The sequence below is a fragment of the Coccinella septempunctata genome, chromosome 8 (assembly GCF_907165205.1).
Source record: "Coccinella septempunctata chromosome 8, icCocSept1.1, whole genome shotgun sequence".
Classification (NCBI taxonomy): domain Eukaryota; kingdom Metazoa; phylum Arthropoda; class Insecta; order Coleoptera; family Coccinellidae; genus Coccinella; species Coccinella septempunctata.
Genome location: NC_058196.1, coordinates 16055619 through 16082442, shown reverse-complemented (window position 1 = coordinate 16082442; position 26824 = coordinate 16055619). Strand labels below are relative to the sequence as shown.

The 26824-nt window shown below is 36.0% G+C and overlaps 1 protein-coding gene across 1 annotated transcript; it reads right to left on the bottom strand.

Moving 5' to 3' along the window:
- Nucleotides 1–3005: 3005 nt before the first annotated feature.
- Nucleotides 3006–25216, bottom strand: LOC123319093 (heat shock protein 75 kDa, mitochondrial). Its single transcript, XM_044905943.1, has 11 exons — nucleotides 24965–25216; nucleotides 24837–24908; nucleotides 24628–24785; nucleotides 24224–24570; nucleotides 17307–17490; nucleotides 17103–17250; nucleotides 16927–17051; nucleotides 14420–14607; nucleotides 8798–9029; nucleotides 3219–3291; nucleotides 3006–3155 (listed from the first exon to the last, which is right to left on the bottom strand). The coding sequence occupies exons 1-11, from the start codon at nucleotides 25160–25162 to the stop codon at nucleotides 3054–3056; spliced, it is 1827 nt and encodes a 608-aa protein (XP_044761878.1). The 5' UTR covers nucleotides 25163–25216; the 3' UTR covers nucleotides 3006–3053.
- Nucleotides 25217–26824: the final 1608 nt, after the last annotated feature.

The following is a 26824-nucleotide window of genomic DNA, read 5'->3' as shown; positions in this document are numbered from 1 at the left end:
CAAGTGGAGTGGAGAAACATTTGCGCAGGCTATTGGTCGGTTTCATTCCGGGACAGGCGTACACCAATGAGAAGCCAAAAATTGATAAATTCTGTGATGTCATCTTGACATTTTGGATTGACGTTTCTAATTGGCACATTTTCACAAGTTGAATTTGGTTTATTTCAAAACTTTCATCAGTTCAATGAAGATTTTTTTAGTATTAATCGATTATAAAATGTTGTTATACTCATTAGAAATCAATATTAATGGGTGACGCTGCTTTAATTCGATCTTGCAGAGTCACATGATGAGTTAATCATATTCCGCGGGAGATTCAAATTCAGCCTAGATAGGTGGAAAATGGAAATCGTATAAGTGGCATCGTAATAAATAATTTATACGATCATGATTAAAATTTTAATGAATCCAACTGAAATATTATGCAATAAAGGTATTTTTGGTTGCCTATGAATAATGTTAGGACGGAGAAGACCAGTTAATGAAATTCTGTAAACTTTGAAAATTAGTCGAATTTAAAATGATATTGGAAATTCATGGAAGAGAGGTATTGGAATTTGAGTATCTCCAACCATTGAATTAGGCGTACGAAGTGATCTGTACTCATTTGAATCCATAAAAATTTTATTATATTTCATTTTCAATCTCAGGATGTGTTATCCTCGAATTAGAAGAACTGCATGTACCCTACTAATGGTCCATTGATGAAAGTAAAAATTTTTATTTTTCAACATTCAAGAATTAAGTGGAAAGAACATCCATAGCATCATAATAAGAATAAGAGGAACATATAGTAGCATATTTTTTATTTTCACTGTAATCCATATTCACAAGCAATCATATTCATATTCTTTAAGCTACTTTGACAGCTCCATAGCTGGGACTGCTTTGAACTCGGTGACACGATGAGGTCTTGATGACTAGAACTCAATTCCCCCTAGATCTTCTCACACATTTCGTCACATATGATTTTACATGATGGAGATCTAACTCAATATTATGGCGAATTTCTGCCTTCTGCCAAAATTTTTAGAAGTGAAAATTTTTTATTGTTTTTATGCTAAACTCAATTTAATGGTTTTTACGAATACATATATGGTTTTCGCCAGTTCATACATGGAAAATTCAGAATCACTCTTAATCAAGTTTATATATATATATATTCTTTTGATATAGAGCATTACAATCTTGAACAGCAAACAATAATTATAGCATGTGTATGAGATACAGTTTCAGCAGAGGTTAGCGTAACTGGGTACCATACAAATTGGTATATGATACAAGACCTTAGGGAAAAACCTCAGTAAAAAAACCCTTTCTCCCAGTGAGTGTAGTGGAATATAAAATATATAATCTGAAATATTCCATATTGAAGAGCATCTATGTGATAGTTCCATAGATGTAACACCAAGTTTTGAAGCTACATCCTCAATTATAAAATACCTGACAAGGCTTTATTTCTAATGCGGTGCTCCTCAAAAAATTTTGACTACTGTGTAGATTTCCAATACTTTTCATATGATTTTAATAGTTGGAATTGGAAAAAATTATTGATAAAATAGATCCTCATCAGAAAAGCCACAGGAAACACTTTATCTCATGATGACTGAATAAACCATATGGTTGCAAACATTAACCCATTCGGTTTTTGAATCCCTATTCAAATTTTAGATCTTCATTCCTATGAAGATCTAAAATTAGGATGTCCGTATTCTTCGTATTATATCGTTATTTTATGGAACGTTCTGGCAGAAAGACTCAAAACACCAGAAAAAATTTTAAAATAAGTTCGAAAACTAACCAATCAAATTAATCTCAATTATTATTGAAATTTTCTAAACAATTTCACCACAAACAAACTTACAGGTTGCAGGCACTTTAATAATACCGTGCCTCAATTTTTCTAGACAGATTTTACCTTACCTGCCTTTCCTTCGATAAAACGATTCAAATGATCCTGAATAATTATTTAGAATCGCGTGGAATCGCATTGGACTTGGGAGGATGATATCTACGCCATTTTAACTATTATTGCATACCGGATTTTTGGTGAAATTAATTTTGATGAATTTTATCTTCTCAAATAAGCACCTTTGAACGCCCTGAGTATATTTTTCTGAAAGAGATGTTATTGAACAATATGGTTCATGAAAAGAGAAAGGCTACAAGGAACACATATCAGACTTTTATCCTGTCTGAACCTCACTATTAGTGAGGAATGGAGTCAGAGGAAATGAAAATGGAGTACCATATATTTCCACTTAGATGAAACTGATGAAAGAGCACAAAGATAAAATCCCCGTAAAAAATTCAGCGCCCTGAAAGTGTAGGCATATTGGGTTTGTTTATAGAATAAATTGACTACAATTCATATTGCTATGCATTTCTTTTTCTTTCTTGCAATCAAATCTGAAACAGATAAGAAGGGAACACAGAAGAGAATTAAACAGTAAATCAAAACAAGATGAGTCTTTGACTCGTACAAATATTGTAGAATACAGAAGAATCTAGAGGTCAAAAGAAACTATACCATTTTTTCCAAATCGGCCACCCATAAAAAAATATTATTTTAGTTACATTTCACAAACAGTTTTATCGAATGAAATGAATTTCGGAATATAGTTTTTCATTTATTTCATTAATCTTTTTCGAACACAAGATATCACCCACGTCTTCCAGTTTTCTCATTATGACCATTACGTACCATAAAAATACCAAAAATTCAAAAAATCCTTGATACTAAGGTGGTCGCTATGAAATGAATTTTCAAACGTTTTGAATCAGAGCTGAATCTGAAAAAAATGGTAAGGTGAAAAAGTCTTTCTTTTGACCTCAAGAATCTACTGTTAAAATATTTGTACGAGTCAAAGACTCACCCTGTATAGTTTATCCATGATCGATGCATATAAAAATTGAAATAATTGATTTGCCCCTGTGTAAATCGATATCTTAAATTTTTCTATTGTCATTATCTTTTGTTGAGATTCATTCGATTTCACATATACATTTCGGTATTATTTTATTATAATAAACTATGTACAAAATTCATTAAACTAATGCTTTTCCAACGCTTGCTCCAGCAGATCATTCATAGACACCAAAAGAACCCTTGGATCCTCGACTAAACCGGCTCCTACCATCGAATTGATAAAGAGCTGAAAAATAATAAGTTTAGTTTTTGATTGCAAGAGAGGATACACTCAAAATATTCAACTCACTTGTTTCACCAAAAGTTCTGCCAATTGTGGATTTTCCTTCATCAATTTGTATAATTTTTTTATTATAGCATGTCTGTAATTTGAAATGAACAAATCAGAAAAGAATTAAACTTTTTGTCAAGGAAATTGTTTTTACTGATTAGATAATGTCAACCGCGTCATTTGATTTTAAGACTTATTCATTGAAGAAAATTGAAAATTGAACCTTCAACATGATTGCAGTATTTGTCAACGGCTATCCAGAAGAGCAATCGGAAAAATTATTGAAAAATTATGGAACGTTATTATGGGAAAAAAATATAACAAAAAATTTGCAATGAATTATCAATTCCAATATACAAAGGCAATTTTTCAGCCATTTCAATCTTTTTTTATTCAAAATTACCCCGAGGAAATACTTGTATAGGATTTTTAAGACAACATCATATAGGGAAATTGCTAATTGTGAGCCATATTCGCTAAATGAATTTTTCGAATTTTGTAAGCGTTGATTTTATTTTTTTTCTGCATTTGACGTAACCAACTTCATTGTAAATTGTAATTTTCAATAAGTGTTAATAATATTATTTTCATCAATTGGATGTATTTACAAAATAATATCATTATTATAAATGGATAGTTACGAAAAAATTTGAGGGTGATTCCTCGTCAAAAAATAGTGTGGATCTTTAAAATAATTCTTTTTTGAGCAGCCCCCGCCTTAATACACCAGAACCAGAAAACTGACAGAAATGAGATAGAGCAGACATTTTATGGGAACAAGAAGGCAAAAAAAAAATGGTGCTACACTTTTAAATTCATTTCCACAGTACTACAGATTTATTTTCTCCCATTTTCTTTGTTTTCCAATAAAAAATGTTGTGATCAATTTTGACGCTGCTCTTAATTATTGGACTTGAAGTATATATTTCTACCCATTCTTGAACTAATTTAATTCAAAAGATATTTTCTTGGCAAAACTCTATCTTTCTGATAGCACTTGCTGGGTACATATTTTCTTTCTAGGTTTATATTTTAAGGTAGATATAGTGATATTAGTGATATTTCATAAGGCAAATGAAATTGGTAAGCACTTAATGAATAATTATGGATCTGCCAAACTGACCCGTCCTGCGATGTTACAATCATTTATAAAAGACCCTGTGTAATATATCGATTATATCCGGGAATAAATGTTTAGTCTCCATTACAGAAAATTTCTTACTGACCTTAACTGCTAACTAAAAATTATTAACAATCATTCACAAATGCAGCTCCTAGCAGTCAAACTACTCAAATAAATACTAACTTGTCTTGTCCTTTTACCGTCAAATATATTCATAAAGTTATTCATTGCCGAAGACGATTTTAGTTCTCCCAGAGTTGATATTTTTATAAGTAATAAGCAGTAACAAAACAAGTCTGTAGGGTGTGTTTGTCCCATAGAGGTTCTGAGATAATTTCAAAAAGCTTTTTTCAGCTATTGCCGTTATTGTAATCGGGTTTGTAAAGAAAAGGATGCATTCTTATATGACCTCAGGAAAACTGAGGTTATTGAATTTTATCAATAGCCAAAATTAATTCAGAAACATAACATCCATTGATATGAAAATCAGCAAATGTTACGATCTAAATGTAACTAGCTCGTTACCACCACTCGGAAAATCAACAGAAGGCCCCCTTCATTGAGGAAGAGTGTATGCTGACGTCAGAGCAAAACAACTCACACCTGGATGAAAATGGACCGAATTGATGAACTTTTTATTCGAGGTCAATAGTCGCTATGATGCTTGAATAAACACTAGCGCCATCTGGCAGGAAATGAGATACAACTCCATTCTCCTTCTAAACTCCCGAGTCATATGAGACCGAAACCAGTGTCAGCATTTACTTTTCCTCGATGAAGTGGACCTTCTGTTGCATGACATTTTTGATTTTCATGTCAATGGATGGAGGCTTATTCATTTGTTTATGGATAACAATTCAGTTAGGTCCTTTATTGAACTACTTTTCCTAATTTTAGAGTTCAAGTAAACATTTCAAGCAATCATTTGAGCGAACAGATCAAACACACCTATGCAGCTCTTTTTTACGTTAAAAAATTTTCTAATTATGTTAGTTTTTCTGGTTGCAACACTTCGAAAGTATTTATGGCCGTTTGCACCATTTCATTAAGGGCCGTGTGAACGACTAATTTGAGGCGAGATTAACGTTAATACTCGATTATTTTTCTGATTTCTATAGCAGTTACCATAGCAATCACCGAATTAACGTTAATCCTGTCTTAAAAAAGTCGGTGCACTCGGGTTTAAACGAAATTAATTAATTCCTTAATCGAAAGAGAGATGGAGAAAAGCTATTGGCTGCTGTGAAAAAAAATCGTGTACCACGATTATAAATAGATCAACTTTATACGTTTTCTCTTGGTAAAATATTCTTTGTGAGATAAACCCATACATATGCACGAAAACAAACAAAAAGCTCTTCTCATTATTTTGGGAAATAAATCACAACTACAAATTAATGTTATGATGAAACGTCGTGATTGATTTCGTGAAAGTTTGAGCTTTTGTGGTGAAAAAAGTTAGGCAACCTGAGTGGCCAACTACAGAAAAAATATGTTCTTTCCATGCAAATTTCAAAATGGTTCAATGCATCTTCATAACTTGAGTGAAAAAGTTATTGCCATTAGTGTTGCGGAAGGGTAAATTGAATAAATTTAAATATAGATTTTGAGGATTCAAGGAAGCAACAAACCACAGTAATGAAACTCGTCTTCTCTTCTCACTCAGCGAATTGGAGGCGAAATTAATTAGATATATTATATATTATTATCATTTATTTGTATTTTTTCAATAATATTTGGAATAAATAGATTCAGAATGTATACAATGTCCACATTACTGTAATAAATCCTCGAACTGTCTGTCCCCTTCTCTGATACTGTTCGACATCCGCAAATGAACGCCCCCTTAAAAAAATCCAACGCTTCGTGTAGGCCAAGGAATGGAGCTCAAACGACCAATACATTTATCTGGGTAGATAGCGACCAAGTAAGCGCGGACGTTGACTGCATAGTGTGCAGAATTTCTTCCAATATAGTGGGCAATTCATTTCGATGGAATTCTAAATAGTTCTCATCAGTTAAGTTGCCCGTTAGTTCGATAGGGTCATTTATCTTCCCATAATCCCATTCGATATTCCTGTTCCTGTTCCAATTTATTTTGAACTGGTATTCATGAAGACCTCCTTAGAACTGAAAGCTAGGAAAGTTACCAATCGGCAGATGGCGATCACCTGAACGCCATCAGATTGTTCCTTTTTTATCGCTTAGTTCTTAGGAATTCCCCATAAACCAATTAAGATTAAAGATGAATATTGGTTTGCAGCTGCGTAGGTTGTGCAGTATCCACCTCTCCTCAGTGTTGGTTTATCACTTTTATGTTGACGCTTATCGTCAGGCACAGATTAAGAGCAGAAACTATCGAAATCTGAATATTTTGTTATGCAGTAGTATTTACCTCTTCTCTACTCTAACAGTAATCTTTATTCTAATAGAAATCTCTAGTCTAATAGTAATTACTTCGTATTTACACAAAGTTATGAAGAAGAATTGTACCGTTATGAAATCTGCATAAATGGCCATGCTTTCGACATATATTTTTCACAACGAACGTTCAACAACGTCCAGAAACCAAAAGAAATATTCATGACATATTACGATAATATACGAAGCTGCTTTTTTTCCAATAACAAAAACAGATATTGGTGCTGTTTTCGACATGTCTATTAGAGTATTCCATGAAGGATATCGTAGTACTAGAAGAATAATATACCGATTCGGAAGAAATAGAATATAGGAGTCTCAGTATTATATTCGAAGAGGATCAGAGTCTAGTGGAACAGTGGAAGAATCGAAACCTAAGAGCGATGCGGTAGTGTAATGCCTAACGGCCGTTTTCAATAACCTATCCAAGATAAGGGATAGATCGCTATCTCCAGTTTGTCTGCCTATCTATCCTTGTAGTTATCTATCTATGGTTTGCATTTCACAATTATGGTTTGACGTTATACATGGTGTTCCTAAATTGAACGTACAAACGAAAAGGGGAGATTCCTTAAGTGAGTTTAAGAAAAAAAGTCCCATAAACATGGGGTCGCAAACGTTTCGTTTTCGAGATACTATGAGAAAAAAAATTTTGATTATTTTGAATGATTACGAGTTCACATGTAGAATTCAACTGAGCAAAGGTGCTGTGAGCGAATTATTGGATTTAATTAATCCATATTTGAAGGCGCAATGTGGGAAAATTGAAACCGAACAGTTGCAGGATTCGGTCAATCTTCTCCAACTCTCCTCTTTCAATTTATTGTTGGTAGCACTAATAGCTCTGCTGGTAATAACACCATCAGCTGCTACAAATTCTACCAAACGCATGGCCTCTTCTTTAGTCATTGGATTTGATTTAGGTTGAAAAAATCATTGCCTTCAGAACTTGAAATTAATGAAAAATGAATATCGATAACAACGGCGCTTTTATTTGAAGGTACTTACGGTTGAGGAATTCATTTTCGAGTATTGCGTGGTTGAGAATCTCGACCAACAATTATTGTGATGTATTTATTGCCGTATGCACCTTTCATTTAACGACGTTTAAGCATAGAATCTCTATGGGGAATTAAGCTCGTTTAATGAAACGGTGCATATACGGGTATGTAGTCATACACACACGATTAACCTTTTATACATAATCTTCAAATATTTACACTTTCTAGTTTCTAACACACCCCAATATCTCAAACGCTGGAAATGAATTAATGATGTGAGGTCTTATATTAGTGTTCTGTGGTCTGAGCTGAATAGATTCCTATCTATCCTTGCCTTGAGATAGATAACGTCAAACCATAATTGTGAAATACAAACCATAGATAGATAACTACAAGGATAGATAGGCAGACAAACTGGAGATAGCGATCTATCCCTTATCTTAGATAGGTTATTGAAAACGGCCGTAAAGGACAGATTGGTCTATCCCTAGTATCTATCTATCCACCGTTTTGATGGATAGATAGGTTATTGAAAACGGCCGTTACTGATGATTGGAAACCATTCTAAAATATATCTACAGATAGATCATAGAAACGAAATCAGATGGTTTTTCTATCTTCAGTAATTGAAACAATGGATAAATAGGTTCATTGAAAACGGCCGTGATTCGATTCGATCGTAGATCCCCACTACAAACTGGCATTGAACTAGACCAGTTGTTTATTCGATATCGCATCGCTCTGAGGTTTCGATTCTTCCACTGTTCCACTAGACTCCGATCCTGTTCGAATGTAATACTGAGACTCCTATGTTTCCATCTAAATCTTCCACATGGGTATTCTATCCATTTGTATATTAACGGATTCTGGTGCATTTGGCCCTTCAGCCTACTCTAAAAACTAGCTTTTTCTCAGAAGTTGTTTTGCTCGGACGCAATTGAATTTGACTGGAACTTTTGTTCCAGACAATTTCGACCTTGAAGTCATTTGGGAAAATGATAACGGTCGCGTTTCTAGAAACAAGCGTGCGAAAGTGTTTAAAGAGCACCAACCTTGGATTAATCTCTAAACGCGGTTGTAAGATGGCGTATCTTCTTTCTTCAGATAGCTGATGGCTCTGCGTCCTGATGAAATGTCTGGCAGCCGCCATCTCTTCTACCGTTACCACGCAAGGGTGGTTTTCCAGACGAGTGGTGGCATTGACTGTAGTGGCCTTTCCTGATAACTTCTCTTTGATCCAATCCGATAATTCGTTGATTTCGCTCCTCTTCAAACTATCTTCGCCTAGAAAATATTCATTTTTAAGCTTTCACCATTTGCAGAGATAGCGTAACCGACAATTATGATATCTAACCTAACATTTTCTGTTCAAGAAAGTTGCTATTTATGTATTGAGAACTGGCAACTTTGGTATTGCCAGGTGAAACCATAGCCATGGCCATCTTGAAGATTTACATTTTTTAAAGTATACCTATACTTCATTCAACTTTATTTTAGCAGTCGGTTGGCCATGGAAATTTGACACATTTCACTCTGTATAGTACGAAAATGTGGGGTTATGAAGCTTGTCAAAACATTTTTGGGTTTTAAATCAACGCTATGTTGCCCGTTCTACGTAAAAGTTTCTGTTACTACGTATTTTATCACAATGTCGAATCTCTTCGGAAAATATCTGACGAACATAATTGAAGTTTATACAAACTGATTGAAGGCATACCAAATCCAGTTATTTGCATGGAAAATACAAGAGATCAGTATAATATCATAATATGCACTAGCTTGAGGAGAGTTGATGTTCGTTATCTTCTTTGGCTTACATTATTTGTAGATTTCAAAAATATTAACCCGAAGATGAAATGCATATGATGCAGTGGTTGGCAATGGGTATCTCCCGAAGGAATTAACAGATAATTACAAGAATGTTAAATTTTTCAATAAAAATCATCTTGCATCAATATAAGTAAAAGGAGTTGAAGTAAGTTTCAAGTTAAGATGCAACTTCACCGTTGAACAAAAATTTCACATGAATAAACAGTAACAGGGCAACTTGCGCGTATTTGTGGCTATTCATCTTAATACATTGATGTAATTATAATAATAAGGTATTTATTAGTACCTTAAGACATTTACATTGTATAGGACAGGAAAAACAGAAAAATCCATTTTAGGGAACTCATTCTCCGATGACATTTATCGAAAATCCTGTAGTTAACTTTTCGCATTAATTCACTCAAACATAAAATTCCCAAATGCCACCACTTTTTTGGGTGTCCCAATAGAAGGAAATTTTTTGTCATACTCTTCATTCACAATCTTTCTGATTGTGGAAATATTCAGCTGAAATATAAGTTGTTTAGATTCAGATGAAACATAATATAAATTCTCTCACATTGAATATGTTCGCTACCGTCTGACGTATTGTGGATTTTAGAATATCAGGGTATAACTATTTGAATGAGCGGACCTGAATTCTAAATAGCACTTCCTGAAACCCTGTCTCTTTTTTCAATGACTTTCGGCATTTTCGTAATAAAAATTGATATTAGTTGTGGCAACGGCGTTATGACATTAACGACATTTCATGAGTGCCAACCTAACTTCGTTCTAGTTACAAAAAACTTGAGAAAATTATTTCATGGCCAACCGACTGCTAAAATAAATTTGAATCAATTATACACAGAACGTTTAGTCGTGCGAGCAATATTTTACAAAAAGCTTTCGACATGGTCTAACTCCAGAATAGTGCATCAATCAACTTATTGATAAAATAACCATCCAAGATCATTGCATATTGGTACATTGTGAAAATCACATGTAGCGGCCGTGGTGCTATACTGCATATTAGGGGAGGCTATTCGCTATTTGGTTTTGCTGGCCGCATAACTAACGCGTACGTTCACAGTCCTCATAAACTATAAGAATTCAGGGGACTAAGGTTATAATAAGGCCAACGGAGGCTGAGTTCCTCTCGTTTCCGTTTCTCTAGCGTTCGCAATCATCTCTTGTAATTATCTTACATGGCCTTATGGCGTCAATCTGCTTCATTATTCATATTGAATGCGAACGAGTGCTGAAGATTTACACCAGAAAAATTGTGCACTGCTCTGAATGACACCAACATGTCGCCTCTGGTACGCCGTCCTTAATGCAGATTATCTCAATTAAACTCAATCTTGTTGAGTAGTCGGGTGGTGTGTAGAAACAAAATGGTATCCTTGTTTTCCACCTCTGAACCGACTAAAGAAGCTGTGAATCATATTTCAGACCGTCCTACCATACTCGTCCAGCATACCCCAAGATCTCACAACGAAGTATAAAACAAATTTGCAGCCTGGATACTGCAGCCTCTAAAAGGTCTCTGAATTGGCTCTACTACAAGCATCGGCAATGTGCTCTGATCAGGATTGATTGGAAGTCCGTAGCAAACACCACCAATGAAATGAATCAATCGAAGAGATAAGCCTTCCTCGAACTCCCATGTGCTCCAGCTTGTTAATGAAGCGACGCGACGGTGGGAACTCTGTGGAAGTCCAAGTATATCACATTATTAGAAATACCAGCGTCAGCAGATTTTATCCATTCATTCACCACCACGAGAAGAATAGTTATAGTAGAATGTTCCGAAAGGAAGCTATGTGGTTGATCAGGAATCAGTTTGTTGGATTCAGAAAATTCGAGAAAATGGTGAGTGATTATTCTCTAGAGAACCTTGGAAACCGAGGACACGAGGCTGATGAGACGTCACAGATGCTGAATGCCACTGTGAAAGCAGAGTCGACGCGAGTAGAGATATTTGAACAACAAGAAGAGGGTTTCTGCGAAAGCATCAGAACACCGGAAAAGAAGGAGACATGTACTCTTATCGGGGTAGAAAGGTGTGTTTCTTAACGATGCCTGGATGTAAGGGTACATCAGTGGCGGCTGGTCTGCGAGGGCTATAGGGCTACAGCCCCCCATACAAGAAATCAATCCTTTTATGCTATTTACCTTCCCATACGATTGTTAATGAAAATATTACATTCCACGGTTATTTATATAATTTATTAATGTAAAACTTTCATGCGACTCCTGCAGTTTTGTTTAGTTCAATCATAATCTAGCAGTTCGTCCCTGCTTGGGCGATGAATCGTATAGCCCCGAATTCTTGCATTCGGTCAGTCATTCGGCTCCAGCCGCAACTCTTCGTGTCGGTCGTTTTAAGGAGTGAAAGGGCTACGATAAAAGTCGCCCCTATCCGCTTCAGTCTAGCCGCTGCCCGCTAGCGTATAGACAACCTAGCGTTTGTTCGTATTTGTTTACGTTTTGAAATCATGGCGGACAATAGTTTCAAAATATTTTAAAAACTGATTTCGCGAGGCTTTCGCTGGCGGAAAAAAGCCGTATTAAACTGCTGGGTAGACCGACTCCCGATTTAAATTTAACCCAGGCAGATAAAACTCCAAAAACTTCTTACGCAAGAAGATTCTCAAGACAAGTGTATAAACAAGTGATAACGTATGGGCAAGGGCAGGATTTAGAGATTTGAAGCACCTCAATGAAAAAATTAAGATCTGCCAAGCATGTAAATTGTTCGACAGAATTAGCTTTTCTGGTTACGACTAATATCGCTGCTCAATTAGATTTAGCTTACCGGAATAATATTATTAAACACAACGAGCAAGTAGATAAGAACAGGTATGTTTTAAAAAGAATTATAAATTGCATCAAATTTTGCGGAAAACTGGTTTTAAAATTTCATATTTTTATTATAATATTATTCTAAAAGTAGCCCCCTAGTGAACTAGATCACGAGCCGCCACTGATTCAGAGGTTTGGGAAATCTCCATTTCTTTGCTAATCGCTGCGCGTCTATGCCCGCGAAAAATGTCATACGAAACACTAATCCTGGAGGATTGGAAGATAAGCAGCGAAAAGCCTCAACCCGGGAGCAAGACCTAAAAATAACCTAGAAAATTTATATTTTTGACGCAAATGTAAACAAATACACGTCAGTTGACATGACTGAGAGAAGTGAGGTTAGCACGGATCACAGACAGGGAAGAGTACGACCGATTCAACGATTGCGCAGAATAGTGTTTTTGGCCTCGGTATTTATGTTTTTTTTTAAGGCAAATCGGCCCGAAAAGGTGTACCATATGGGCGAATATTTTGAAGAGAAATAAAAATATTTTTGATAGAATTCTACTGTTTGTTCTTCCTATTCTCAAAATATAAATAGCAACCCTAGTAGCCATCTGTGTGGTAATGACATTGAACTTTTTACTTTTTTTTAAGAACTCTTGGAGTTCCATGGGAAAAGAAGATCAACATAAACTTACCTTATACCTATATGCCGAATGTTTGATTATTGAATTATTTCAAGGAAAATAACTCACTAGAACATAGGTCCTCTTAAAACGCCTTTTGTGTTATTCACCACAAATTGTGATATTGAGAGAGTGAAATAATTTCAAAATATTTTAAACTAGAGTACTACTCATTATACCAATGGATTTCCCTATTTTAGAAATAAGATATTTACGAAGAAGTGTTACGTGCCATCATTTTAAATCAAAATATTGCCTAGGGCGCCACGTATGAAAATTTTAACAACCTTTATCCTGGAAAACTATAGTCCATTCAAGAATGATTGACATCTCGGGTGGCTATGGAAAATCGAATTTAAGTTGGTAATACCTCATAAGTTGAGATTTTGTGTTGCAGAATTCATGTTGGTATTGTGAATATATCTGATCTATAGACCTCTTATATGTGAATCTATGCACTTACCGACGGTTATTTGAATTTTGTACAGCTGTTTATACTCTTAATTTAATCGTATGAATTGGAAACATAATTGTGTCAATTTTGAAAGCTGATTAATATGCTGCAAATTTGAATATTTCTTATTTTCATATACTTTTCTAGGTTATATCAATATACTCCAGTTCTGTGATTGAAAGTACAGAAATTTCTAATGATTTTTGTGACCAGATATTAAGCTGCGCCTGGACCTACTAGGATGTCAATCATTCTTGAATGGACTATATTTTTATAGTCCATTCAAGAATGATTGACATCTTAGTAGGACTTGAGAGTCCAGACGCAGCTTAAATCTGGTCATAAAAGATCTTCAATAATTTCTGTAGTTTCAATCACAGAATTGGAATATTTAAAAATAACCTAGAAGCGTATTTGAAAAGGAGAAATATTCAAATTCAGAGCATATCAATCAGCAATCAAAATTGATACAATTATGTTTCCAATTTGTTGGATTAAATTAAGAATGTAAACAGCTCTACAAAACTCAAATAACCTTCGGTCAGTGCATAGATTCACAATAATTGGTCTGTGGATCGACGTTTATTCACAATACCAACCTGAATTCCGCAACACAAAATCTCAACGTATGGGCTATTACCAACTTAAATTTGATTTTCCATAGCCACCCGAGATGTCAATCATTTTTGAATGGACTATATATGCAAATCGGACATGTGTCAAAATTGGAAAAAGCGAGCTCTTTAGAAAATATTGGGGAAAAACTAATTCTAATTTTAACATCCTTTATCTTTGATATGGAGTAGCGGCGGACCTATGTACAAAATATGAAGTGTTTTCCCCGAAATAATCCAAATATATGGATCCTCAGGATCATCATTCAAGTATGCAACACCCCGCAAAAGTAGTTTTACCTAGATTTGTGAGATCGCTAGCTTCCTTGTCGTCTCTCATATCTTTCTCAACGGATATCAATTTATATCCTTTGAACTGTTGAAGTTGCATAAGTACCAGTTCGTCGTATGGTTCAAAACAAAACAGTACTTCCTGTTGTTTCTTTTTCAGAGATTCATAATAAGGCGATGCTTCGGCCAAAGCTCGACTGCAAAACGAATAAAACTTTCATGTCATTTTATTTTCTGGAAATCATTGAATTGTTTAGAACACTGGCCCAAAATCGAATAGGGTTGACGAGAAATGGTCAATCTGAAATTGTTGAATAAATGCCAAAACTAAAATAGACTGAAAAATATAGTGCAAGAAGAAATTTTAGTCCATAAAAGTCTCAATTAACCATATTTATTTTGATATGAGTAAGATGTCTAAGAACATGGTGTATGCACTCTTCAATTTTTGAATGCAATGACATTAGACCAAATCGAAAATGAGAGATTTGTTTCGTGGCGGCGCCACCATGTTCTATCCTTGTTCTATCAAAGAAAGTCTAATGATAATCTCTCGTTTTATTTTGTTCTGCGTTGATATCAATCACAAATTACAGTCATCTGTGATCCCGATCGATCAACGAATCCAAAAAAAAATGAACTGGACTATTTCGTCAAATTTCAGCTGTTTCCGAAAATTTGAGATATGCACTTAAATTTTCGAATGAGTACTTACTATTTTTCTTCAAGATAATTTCTGTTTGACGAATTGTAATCGTGAGGAAGGTAATTCAACATGATTTCAATAAAACACAGTTTTTTGGCGAAATATTCAATATATTCAGTTGACAGAAACGCAATTTTCACTATACTCGTGAAGAATATTTGAAGAACAGATAAACGTATTTCTGTTTCTTGATTCATGCTCACAATTCACATTACGTATTTTCAATACGGTTCTTTTGATTAAATATTGCTGAAGTTGCCATAAAACTGTTAGCTCTATCTGTTCAGAATGTTCATCTCATTTGGCTCTGCCTCAATTTCCAACAATAAAGAGTGATAGTTCAATAACACCGAATTCTTAGCTGTATTCTTGATTGTCCATACAGAAAACTGAACGACATGTTCAATACATGAATGTTGTACGACCTTTCTCGAAAGTAATACATTTTCACACACCAATAATGGTTTATAAATACAGCACATTCGCAAGTCGTAGGAATGCATTCAAATTATTTTCAAATATCAATTGACAACTGTCAATTCCTAAACAGCGCTACCTACAGTGGGAAAAACGAAACTTATCTTTTATTTTCGAAACGGGAAAAACAAAATCTAATCAGTGCATACACCATGTTTTTAGACATCTTAGATATGAGGAACGATTTCATATCACTCAAAATATTGTATCAAATTTCAAAGATGTGTCTGGCCATAGATGTTATGTATTATACAGGGTGAGTCTTCGACTTATTACATATATTTTAACAGTAGATGCTTGAGGTCAAAAGAAAGACTTTTTTTTGAAAAATCTGTTTATTCCAAAATGGTCAAATATTTATTGGTGCGCGTTCAGATTACTTTAAAGCGGTGGGTTCTTTGAATTACCGGTATTTTCATTATATGTAATGGTCATGATGATATAACTCAAAATTACATTTTTTTATGGATTTTCAACAGCCTGTATCTTTTCAACCAAGCCGATTCGATGAAAATAATAATACAGGGGAAAAGTGCTTCTTTTGACCTCAGGAAAATTCTGTACATGTACGGGGTGTGCAAAATTGGTGATACCCAAACTACAGCTTTTTAACTTTGGTCGTTATTTCCGTTTCTGTTTGTGCTAGGATGTTGAAATGAAAGCATTTTACTGATACTTTTTTGGTTGCAATCCAGTGGCGTACTATGATTTTTTCCTACAGGTTTATTTGCTGAGCTATAACATAAAGTTGTTTTTTCTTATGAGAACAGTAGTTTAAAATGACTTAGAAAGAATGGCAATTTTTTTTTAATGTTTCAGAAATATATCATACATCACCCTCAGTCTTTCTAAGTTATTTTATATTACTGTTTTCATAAGAAAAAACATATCTTTATGTTATATCTCAGCAAATATACCTGTTGGAAAAAACCTAGTAGGTCACTGGAACGCCATCAAAAAAGTTTCTGTATAATGTTTTCATTTCAGCATCCTAGCTTATACAGAAACGGAGATAATGACCAAAGTTGAAATTTCAACTTTGACCTATAACTCGAAAACAAAAGAAGAGGAATGGAGTTGATAGCATCATTAGTTTATCGAAAAAAGACGACCATAATATGCCATGCATTTTCCTCTATCTAGTTGGGTTGAAAAAGTTGTAGTTCAGGTATCACCAATTTTGACCAACCTGTACAAAGACTCACCCAGTTTAGTGTCGCGGACTTTATTCCGAGCGTTTTCAGAACTCATAAAACATAATAGTAAACATAACAACTGAACATTTTTACAGAATCTGGGTTTTTCTCAACTGAAATGTCTATTCGTCACTTACCTAGGGGCTGCCAGATAAAACACCGTTTTCTCCTCCTTTGTTCTTGAAATGTAGTCATTCAAAGTGCATTTCTTACCATCTCCAAGTTGAGAAGATTCAAACAACAAAAGTTTAGCTGCTTCTTCCTATAAACCTACTTATATCAACAATGTTTAACAATAAAATAAAAATATTACCTTTTCCAGTTGATCGTGATTTGTTATTATACCTTCCTTGATGAAGATACCGTAATCATTGTAGAACTTTTCGTATTCTTCAGGTTTTTTAGTCTGTTGTTCTTGCAAAAACTTGATGACTCGACCAGTCAGAACAGTTTGAAGTTTTCTGCCAAAATAGATGAAAATCATTTCTATAGAAATATATCATAAAATATATTTTACCTTATTAGGGCACTGTTTTGCAAAAGTTCCCTACTTAAGTTCAAAGGAATGTCCTCAGAATCCACAACTCCCTTAACAAACCGCAACCATTTTGGAAGAATATTGTTTGTTTTGCTTTTTATAAGGACTTTACGAGTATACAATGCAACGCCAGTCTCCGTTTCTCTGGACATTTCGAATAATCCTGAAAAAAATTGAAATGAAATCATCTTGCTTCGACTTTCCATCCTATAAGTAACAAGTTTTACTCTCGGAGGAGCCTGTAACCTCTAGAGAGCGCGTCCCCAAGGTGGCGGATAGGGGGTATCCTCACCGGTCAAACATCTACTTTGGCCGGCGGATTGGTGGGAAATAAAATACCACCCGCGGACCAACAGGTAGGGTAGATGAGACTCTTAAGCTGTAGAGAAAGCAACTCATCTAAGAGAAGGAGACTCTGATACAAAATCCCTGGTCCTCCAAGTTGGGGGTTGAGGCATCGGGCTAACTCCTCGATACTTGTAAAAAAACGAAATGTTAAAAAACCTAACCAAAGCCTCGGAAATATGGACTGGAAAAAAGGACGACGAAAAAAGCAAAGATATAGGACTTTGAATTTTGGCACATGGAACGTGCAAGGGATCTCTCGGAAAGCAAATGAAGTAGCGGCAGAGCTCAAACATGCAAAGTTAGACCTCGCGGTCATTACAGAAACGAAGAGGAAGGGCAGTGGCTCTGAAAGTTGGGGATATTACGATCTGTTCTACAGCGGAGTGGGAAAGGACCAAAGAGCCCAACAAGGGGTTGGTATTTTAATTCGAAAAACCTTAAGAAGAAGTATCACCTCTTGGGAACCCATTGACCAACGTTTAATAAAAATGAACCTGACAATAAAAGGACATAAAATGACAATATTGGGAGTTTATGGAATTAACGATGATTCATTGGTTAACAACAAAAATGAATTTTTTGAACAACTTAATGATGAAATCATAAAAATAGGAACATCTAGAGAAATTTTGTTGTTGGGGGACTTCAACAGTAGAGTGGGAAGAGAACGTGATAGCAAAGTAGTAGGAATGCACGGCGAAAACACCCGGAACGATAATGGCGATAGACTAATAGCGATATGTCAACAAAATGATCTGAAAATATTGAACGGATTCTTCCCACACCGAGATATCCATAAGTACACATGGACACAGCAGACTCGAAACTTGAAGTCTATTATAGATTACAGCATTGTTAGACAGAAAACCAGAATCATAACACAGGATGTCCGAGTATCTAGGGGACCATCGTGCGGCAGTGATCACTATGTGTTGAAAATGAAGACAATACTTCCACATAGATATGAGAAAAAACATGAAAGCTCGGAACCAAATAAGGATATAAAATCAATCAAATACAACTTAGATAGCTTGCACCATGAGAGCGTTAGGTCATTATTCAGAAAACGATTGGATGAAAAATTAGACACCATATGCTTCAATAACACTGAAGAACATTATGAACACATTAAGAATGCTATCCATGCGGCGGCGGCAGAAGCACTAGGAAAGTTGGAAACCAATCTAGAAAGATCAAAACCATACTGGTGGGATGAGCAGGTGGAAGAGGCAATCATTGATAAGAGACAGAACTATCACAAATTCTTGACATCTAGAGAAGAAAACGAAAAAGTAATTTACAAAAGATCACAAGCTGTAGTAAGAAAATTGATTACCCAAAAAAAAAACGAAATGTGGGAAAAGAACTGCCAAAAAATAAACACCTACATCGGAGGAAGAAAAAGTACAGAGAGCTGGAGACTAATTAAAAATATGAGAACAAATAGGAAAAAAGACCTTATATCACCTATAACAACAGAACAGTGGGAAAAGTACTTCAAGGACCTATAAACCGAACAAAGACCGGAGTTTTCCAACGAGGATAACACAACAGAAATAAATATCATTTCATCACCCTTGAAAGTTACAATAACAGAAATTGAAGAAATAGTCAAGTCTCTGAAAAATGGAAAATCCCCTGGCCCAGGTGATATCTACGCCGAATTAGTCAAAGCTGGAACGAAAAAATTATATGAACACCTCAGAAAACTATTTACTGACTGCATAAATGGTGCACAGGTACCAAGTGAATGGAAGACCTCTATTATGTCAGCTATCCACAAGAAGGGCAGCAAGGATCTTTGCGAGAATTACAGAGGAATTGCTGTAACCGGTACAGTCAGCAGAATGTATGGTAAACTCCTGAGGAATAAAATAGATCAAGAATACCAAGACTATGAGGCAGAAGAACAAGCTGGCTTCAGAGTAGGACGATCCACAGTTGACCATTTATATTGCATAACGCAAGTTATTGAGAAGAAGACAGCAACCAACCAAGAAGTGCATTTACTATATGTGGACCTACAGAAGGCATTCGATAGTGTCCCTCACAGTAAGCTATGGCCAACATTACAGCAAACAAATATTCGATATGGACTTATCAAAGCAGTTCAAAATTTATACACGGACGCAAAGACAAGGATCAAAGTGGGAAACAAAATTTCTCGGGGATTTACTCCTACTAAGGGACTGAAACAGGGGTGCTGCCTGTCGCCGACGCTTTTTAGAATATACTTAGAGCAAGCTCTCAAAATGTGGAAGAAAAAATGTAGTGGCATGGGAATCCCTCTTAATGATGAAACAACATTATACACGCTCTGCTTTGCAGACGATCAAATCCTGATAGCACAAGATCAAGACGACTTGAACTATATGACGAGAAAATTAGTAGAGGAATACAAGAAATGGGGCCTCGAAGTGAACGTTAAAAAGACGGAATCTATGTGTATTGGAGGGACACCACAGAACATCACATTAGAGGATGGAACACAAATTTCTCATTGCACCGAATATAGATACCTTGGTATGAAGCTGACGCATGATGGGACACTGGACGCTGCTATAAAGGACAGGAATGTTCAAGGGAGAAAGGCGATATCCATGATGAATGGCATCCTGTGGGATCAATCAATATCCAAAAGCAACAAACATCGCATATACAATACCATACTAAAGAGCATAGTGACTTATGGAAGCGAGGTCTGGCAAATGAAACAAAGATCTGAAAAGATGTTGCTGGCAACAGAAATGGATTTCTGGCGACGATCTGCGGGCATATCTAGAAGGGATCGTGTGCGAAATGAAAGAGTTCGAGAGATAATGGGATCAAAACATACCATAACTGATGACATCAAGACGAAGCAATTGATATGGTATGGCCACGTACAGAGGATGCCTGATAACAGATTACCCAAACAGATTTTAACATGGACGCCACGAGGCAGAAGGAGAAGAGGTCGACCAAGGAAGAGCTGGAGAGAGGGGATCGAAAAGGAAATGGAGGAAAGAGAGCTCCCCGAAAACCTATGGTTGAATAGAGAGGAATGGCGGTTAGGAGTCGGAAAGCGTCGGAGAACGCTCTAAAACCGATATATATATATAACAAGTTTTAGTATTAATTTTGGGGTAAATTATGATCTGGAAGCAATAAAAAAATAATCTGATTACAGCATTACACAACTCATTCCACCATTCTTTCAGAAAAGCTAAAATTCAGATTGCGGTTTCTCTGCCTTCAACATGTCGAATTTTTCGTTTGATCACATATTGAAAATGCTCTTTTGATTTATGACAGAAAGGGGACGAGAGAAGTCATCTCAAACAGTGTTTTTCAATTTTTGCAAATCACTGGTAAAATAATAAGAATAACTGCAGATGCATTGCAACCGCTGCTATGAATTACAACAAATATTATGATCCAAATCGAACTAGCCACACATCATATAGCCCAGCAATAAATTTTTTGGGTGCAATTTTTTCATAATTGGTCGATTTTAGAGTTTTACCCTTGGTGTTCAAGGGGTTAATACTCAAAAGTTTTACGCTACTGGTCTAATAATTCAGGATGTCGACGGAAAGACGATCTCATGGAAGAATAGTAGTGTGAGACCATGGTTTAGGCAAAAATGAACAACAAGAGGTTTCTCTCATGAATTTTGACTGAACGCCTGTCTGATTTCAGAGTCCGAATGATTTGTTCCTCATAATGCATCAAGAAAAAACATTCATAAAAATGCAATTTATCTAGGCGTCTAGGGCATAGAAATATTAAACGAGTCTAGGGCAATTGACATCAGAAATTAATTGCCGTAGAAAATAATTTCGTAACCATAGTAACTTCGATTCGAAATTGATCTTCAATCAGATTGGTCCACAACCATCTCAAGTCTCAATAAACGGGTCTTTGATTGGTCACACAAGTCAGGAAGATCTCAGATGGTCAAAGGGTGAGATTTGGTGCTTCTGTATTCAAGGTTGAATTTGTGACGCCTCTTGTTGTTACTCTTTGATTTCGGTCTTATTTGATCTTCTCTAGCAGGCAACGAGATCTAACTAAATTTGAACGAAGACAGGGACATATACCTTGTTTTACACAATGTCCATTAGAAGAATCTGGAGAACAGAATGAGATTTTTTTATGACAATTTGTATCGTAATGTATGGAGGGCATCTACAACTCTTACAACTTCTCGAAAATCTTCAGATTTAGGTCCAAACCCTATGGTCTGAAACATTTTCAGATATCGATTTTTCATCCCATCTAATTGTTTGTCAAAATAGGTGTCGTTCTTGGAAAAATTAACTCTTTCGTGTCTAAGAACTACTCATAATTAGAGTCAATTTTGATCTTCCCCGAGAAACGTTCTGTTTAACTTAGAAAACAAGTATAATTTAGAGAGAGAGAGAGGGACACAGGGGGCGGGATAGTACAATTTCCGACAGTGTAACTTTTGTAGGTAGGAAATTATAACAATTCATTCAAACTTATCTTTACGTCAAACACAAAACAAATGAATCAATATCTCCAGAAAATGGATGTTTGGGTATAGGGAAGTTAAAATAGTTAAAATTTGGATCATCGAGAATTCCTAAAAAAGAAGTACAATTATTACTGATTGCTGGATGTGTTGAACGGATAAACCAAACCTGCCACTGCGACCAAGCGGTCTATTGTAGCACACAGGCCAGCTCGTAGAGCTAGATCTCTCCCTCCAGACCCATCCTACTCAAAAAATAGATGATGTCGGAGGGGGAGTGATTCTTGAGTTCCTCTAGGACCATCTTCGGAGAACCAAATACTACAAGTCTGACCCTGTCTGCCGCTAGGCAGTCACCGAGGATGTGCTCAATCGCTTCGTCCTCCTCTAAGCAGAGTCTGCAGAGCGGGTCATTGACGATGCTAAGTTTTTTAAGATGGGTTCTGAGTCTAAAATGTCCTGTGAAAACCGCCATGATAGATCTCAGATTGGTTCTAGAAAATCCTAGCCAATGACTGGTGTATGGGCTGGGAGGCACTGAAACAGCCTAGTGCGAGTGACGCAGTCCAGGACGGTTGCGCCAGTACTCCAGGACCTTATGCCTTATCCTGCTATTGTTCCGTTCCCTGATTAAGGAATTGGAAATTCCTATACTTGCTTCTGGGCCAATAAGCGCTGATGTTGCGCCTTCTCTGGCTAAAGCATCCAATACTTCGTTGCTTCTAAGGCCAGAGTGTCCAGGTACCCAAATCAATTGCAGTCTGTTTAAACTTCCCAATTTGGAGAGTTTAGATCTGCATTCAAATAGCTGTGCCGCGAGATTTAATCGCGACTTGACTATCCGTTAGGATTTTTATTGACCTACCCGCCCAACCCATCTACGCAAATGGTTGGCGCACAGATCAATGGCGAAGATTTCTGCCTGAAATGCTGTCGCCGACTTTCCCAGACTGGCACTGAGTTCAGTCAGCGGTCTACGACTGTAGACTCCGGCTCCCTGACTGGTTCTGGAGCCATCAGTAAACCAGCAAGGTCCTTCTGATAGAATGCCTTGTGACGGAGCCATTCGTCTCTGCTTGGAATCAGAGAACTGAAGTTTCCGTCCATGCTGGTTCTTGTGATGGTCAGTTCTCATGCCCATCACCTCGTCCGCTTCCAGTTGGGCTAAGAGCTGATTGGGCACAAAAATGAGCTTATCAGGCTCATTTATGGTTAGGTGATTGAGCGTTTGAGTTGCTAGTCTTGCCTCTCCCTGGACAAGAATGTGAAGGGAAGGGAGGTCTAATAGCATCTCCATGGATACGGTCGGAGTAGAGCGGAATGACCCTGAAATCATGAGACATGCCGTTCTCGAAAGTTTGTTTTGGGTATGAATGCGTTCTGTGCAGGACCACCAGGTTATGCAGCCATAGGTCAATAATTGTCTGTATACCGTTAATTTCCAATTATATTTAATTTTTCCAGACAATAAAAACTATCTTCTTTGTAATATCAGTGATGTCATGATCAAAATCACATCAATATTCAATGGGTGATCCAAAAATGTGATAAATCATAAGGTATGCTATATAAAAAAAACTTAACACGTTGACTGTCCCCATTCTAATTTTTTTCTCACCCCCCCACGTCCAACACATTAATTAATTCTCCATTCCATTTGGAAGTGTTCATGTTCAAAATTTTCAAGTCCAATAGAAGACTTGATGCTGACGTTTCTCGAATCACGTATGATTCTTTACGATTGAGGTTATCCATACATACTTCTTCAAGACGTTCAGCTCATTAAAACCGAAGACACTGAAGTGTTCATGAAAATTGAAAATATTTATTTTGAACGTTAAATGAATCACATACGACTCATGGACTCCTGGCGAAAATCTTTATGAATCATATGTGATGCATGGGACAGTCAACGTGTTAATAATATAAAATTTTCTCCCAAAGAGCACAATGAGAATAAATGTCATAAAAATATCTTTAGTTGTTCTCCGTATAATTTTGGGTGAGAAAGAATGGCCTATACATTTCCTAACATGTTTTTCATTATTTAATGTTAAGTTAATTCATTTACCTGGTTTTCCTTCTGGGAAATAAATCAAAGCTCTTATAGATAAAGGAACATCTGCTTTGTAATGTAAAACATATCTAGGCAAATCATAGCTGCCGCTGATATATCTATAAAACTCCTGATGTTTTTCCATAGGAATTTCTTTGGGATTTTGCAGCCACAAAGGTTCAACGGTGTTAGCTTTCTCTCCATTCAACACAATAGGACTACCAATGAAATTACTATATTTCTGAATGATATTTTTAACTGTATTTTCATCTGAAAATTCCCTACATTCAGTCTTTAAGTGAAGGACGATTTTTGTTCCCAATTTAACCCCTTCCACTTGTTGAATTTCATAAGTTCCCGATCTGTCAAAAATATCCAGTATCATCAGGTAGAATAATTCAACAAAATTAATTCCTTACCCATCTGAACTCCATTTATATCCCTCACTGCCTGAGGCTCTAGAGTAAACTTCCACCTTATCAGCTACCATGAAAGCACTATAGAAACCAACACCAAACTGTCCAATTATGTTACTATCTCCACTCGCCTCTTTGTCTTTTAATTGTTGCAAGAATTGCTGTAATATTAAAAGTTAGATAATTGTCATTTATCCCTTAGTTTAACTTACTTTGGATCCGGATCTAGCAATAATTCCTAAATTTGATACCAGTTCATCTTTCGTCATTCCTATTCCATTATCCTGGAAAAACAAGGTGCTACTGAAACTGAATTATCAAAAGAAGTTTAATTTCAAACCTGTATGGTCAAAATTCTCCCTTGTTTATCTGTTTCAATTCGAATTTCTAATGGTCTGTCACTTTCTTCTAACGAAGCTGTGCCTGATAAGTGAGCATATCGAAATTTTTCTAAGGCATCACTTGCATTTGAAATGAGTTCCCTAATGAAAACTTCTTTCTCCGAATAAAGTGATTTGGCAACAATGTCCAGGAGCATTTTAGTTTCTGCTTGAAATTCATGTTTAGTAGCTTCACCTAAAGAATGATTAAATATATAAATTCACAGCATTTTTCTTCGGATTTTCATGTGTGAACAAACCTATATGTGATTCTTTTTCCTTGGTTGCTGATTCAGTTGTGAAGGTACGTAAAGACAAATTATCTAAAATGTATTGTTAGTATGAAAATTAATGCTATTGATATTCCTCGATTTGCTTACACGATGGTGCGTATTTTTGTTGTATAGACCTAGGGGCATTTTTAAAGGTCACTTGTCCTTTTAATAGGAATGCTCTTCTTGAGCTAATTCTCGTTAATCTCGGAATGGAAAACATTTTTTTTGATCCAAACAAATTTTTTCAGTAACTTTGTTTTGAAGGTTATGTCGGTGACTTCCTCCCATAGACCTAATAATATTCATTGAACTTTCTTTAGTTCAATGATAATATTTTCTTAGGTCTATGCTTCCTCCACAGATAACAGAATCTTTGCTTCTAACCTATTAAAATTAATTAGCTCTGTGGTTAAAACAAAAACCAAAGTAAAAAATACAAATTATCAATTTGAAAAGAATTTTTTGCATTATAAAGTTTCTCGATATAGGTAGTCAATTCTTTTTTCCTTTAAGATTTTATTTAGTGCAAAGATTATGGAGTAACTCTATAATCTTTGGTTTAGTGCGTAGTGCGCATATATCTATTTAATAGATATACAGAGAGTCTCTGTATATTATTATGGGAATCGGAATGCATATGGATGGTAGTACTCAGAGACCTTTCTCTATGGTAGTACTGTAGTACCCAGAGACCTCAATGGTAGTACCTACCCTCCATAGTAGTGAGCCGTTCCTAGTTCCTATACTCGAGCTCGTCGACTTCATCTAGATTCTAGAAGATCCTTCATGAAATCGCTAGCCCCAAATTTCTCTCGACCTTAGCAGCGCAATAAACTCAGAGATTCACCATTCCTTCGGGATGTTCCCTGTTTCGTAAACCCGATTGAATATATGGGTTATCTTTTTGATGTCTTGTTCTTCGAAAAGCTTTAAAAATTCAGAATGGACCCCATCAGGACCTGCAGCTTTACTGTCTTTCATCTGTCTTATGGTAGCTCGGACTTCATCATAGCCTAATTCTAGTAGGCTATGACTTCATCAATGGTAATTGGGGGTCCTGAAAATTCTTTCAACGGTGGGAGCTGTGGCGGGAGCGTGTCTTCGAAAAGCTGTTCCAGATATTTTTTCAACACACCCATTTTTTCAATTTTTTCAACCAGCTACATTCACAATCAATTCACGGGCCGAAGTGCACTTCGGCACGGAAGCTTAGCAGATGGCGTTCTCCGTTACCATTCACAATGAAATTCAAGACAAAATTTCTTGCAAGTTGCAAACTATCACTTCGGCAAGGAATTTCGTGCCGGCCATAGATGATGCTGATGCTTATGTTTTGATCAGTTAAATTTTTGATTCATTTGAGTATTTGGTTCCAAGATTATTGCGAATGGTAAATTTCGTACCGAAGTGCACTTCGGCCCGCGAATTGATTGTGAATGCAGCTTTACGATACCCGATGCGTTTCTGATCGAGTTTAGTGATTTTTTCTTCAATACGCCCGTTGTTTCCTTAATCTTCTTGTTAACATTTAACCTATCATACTTT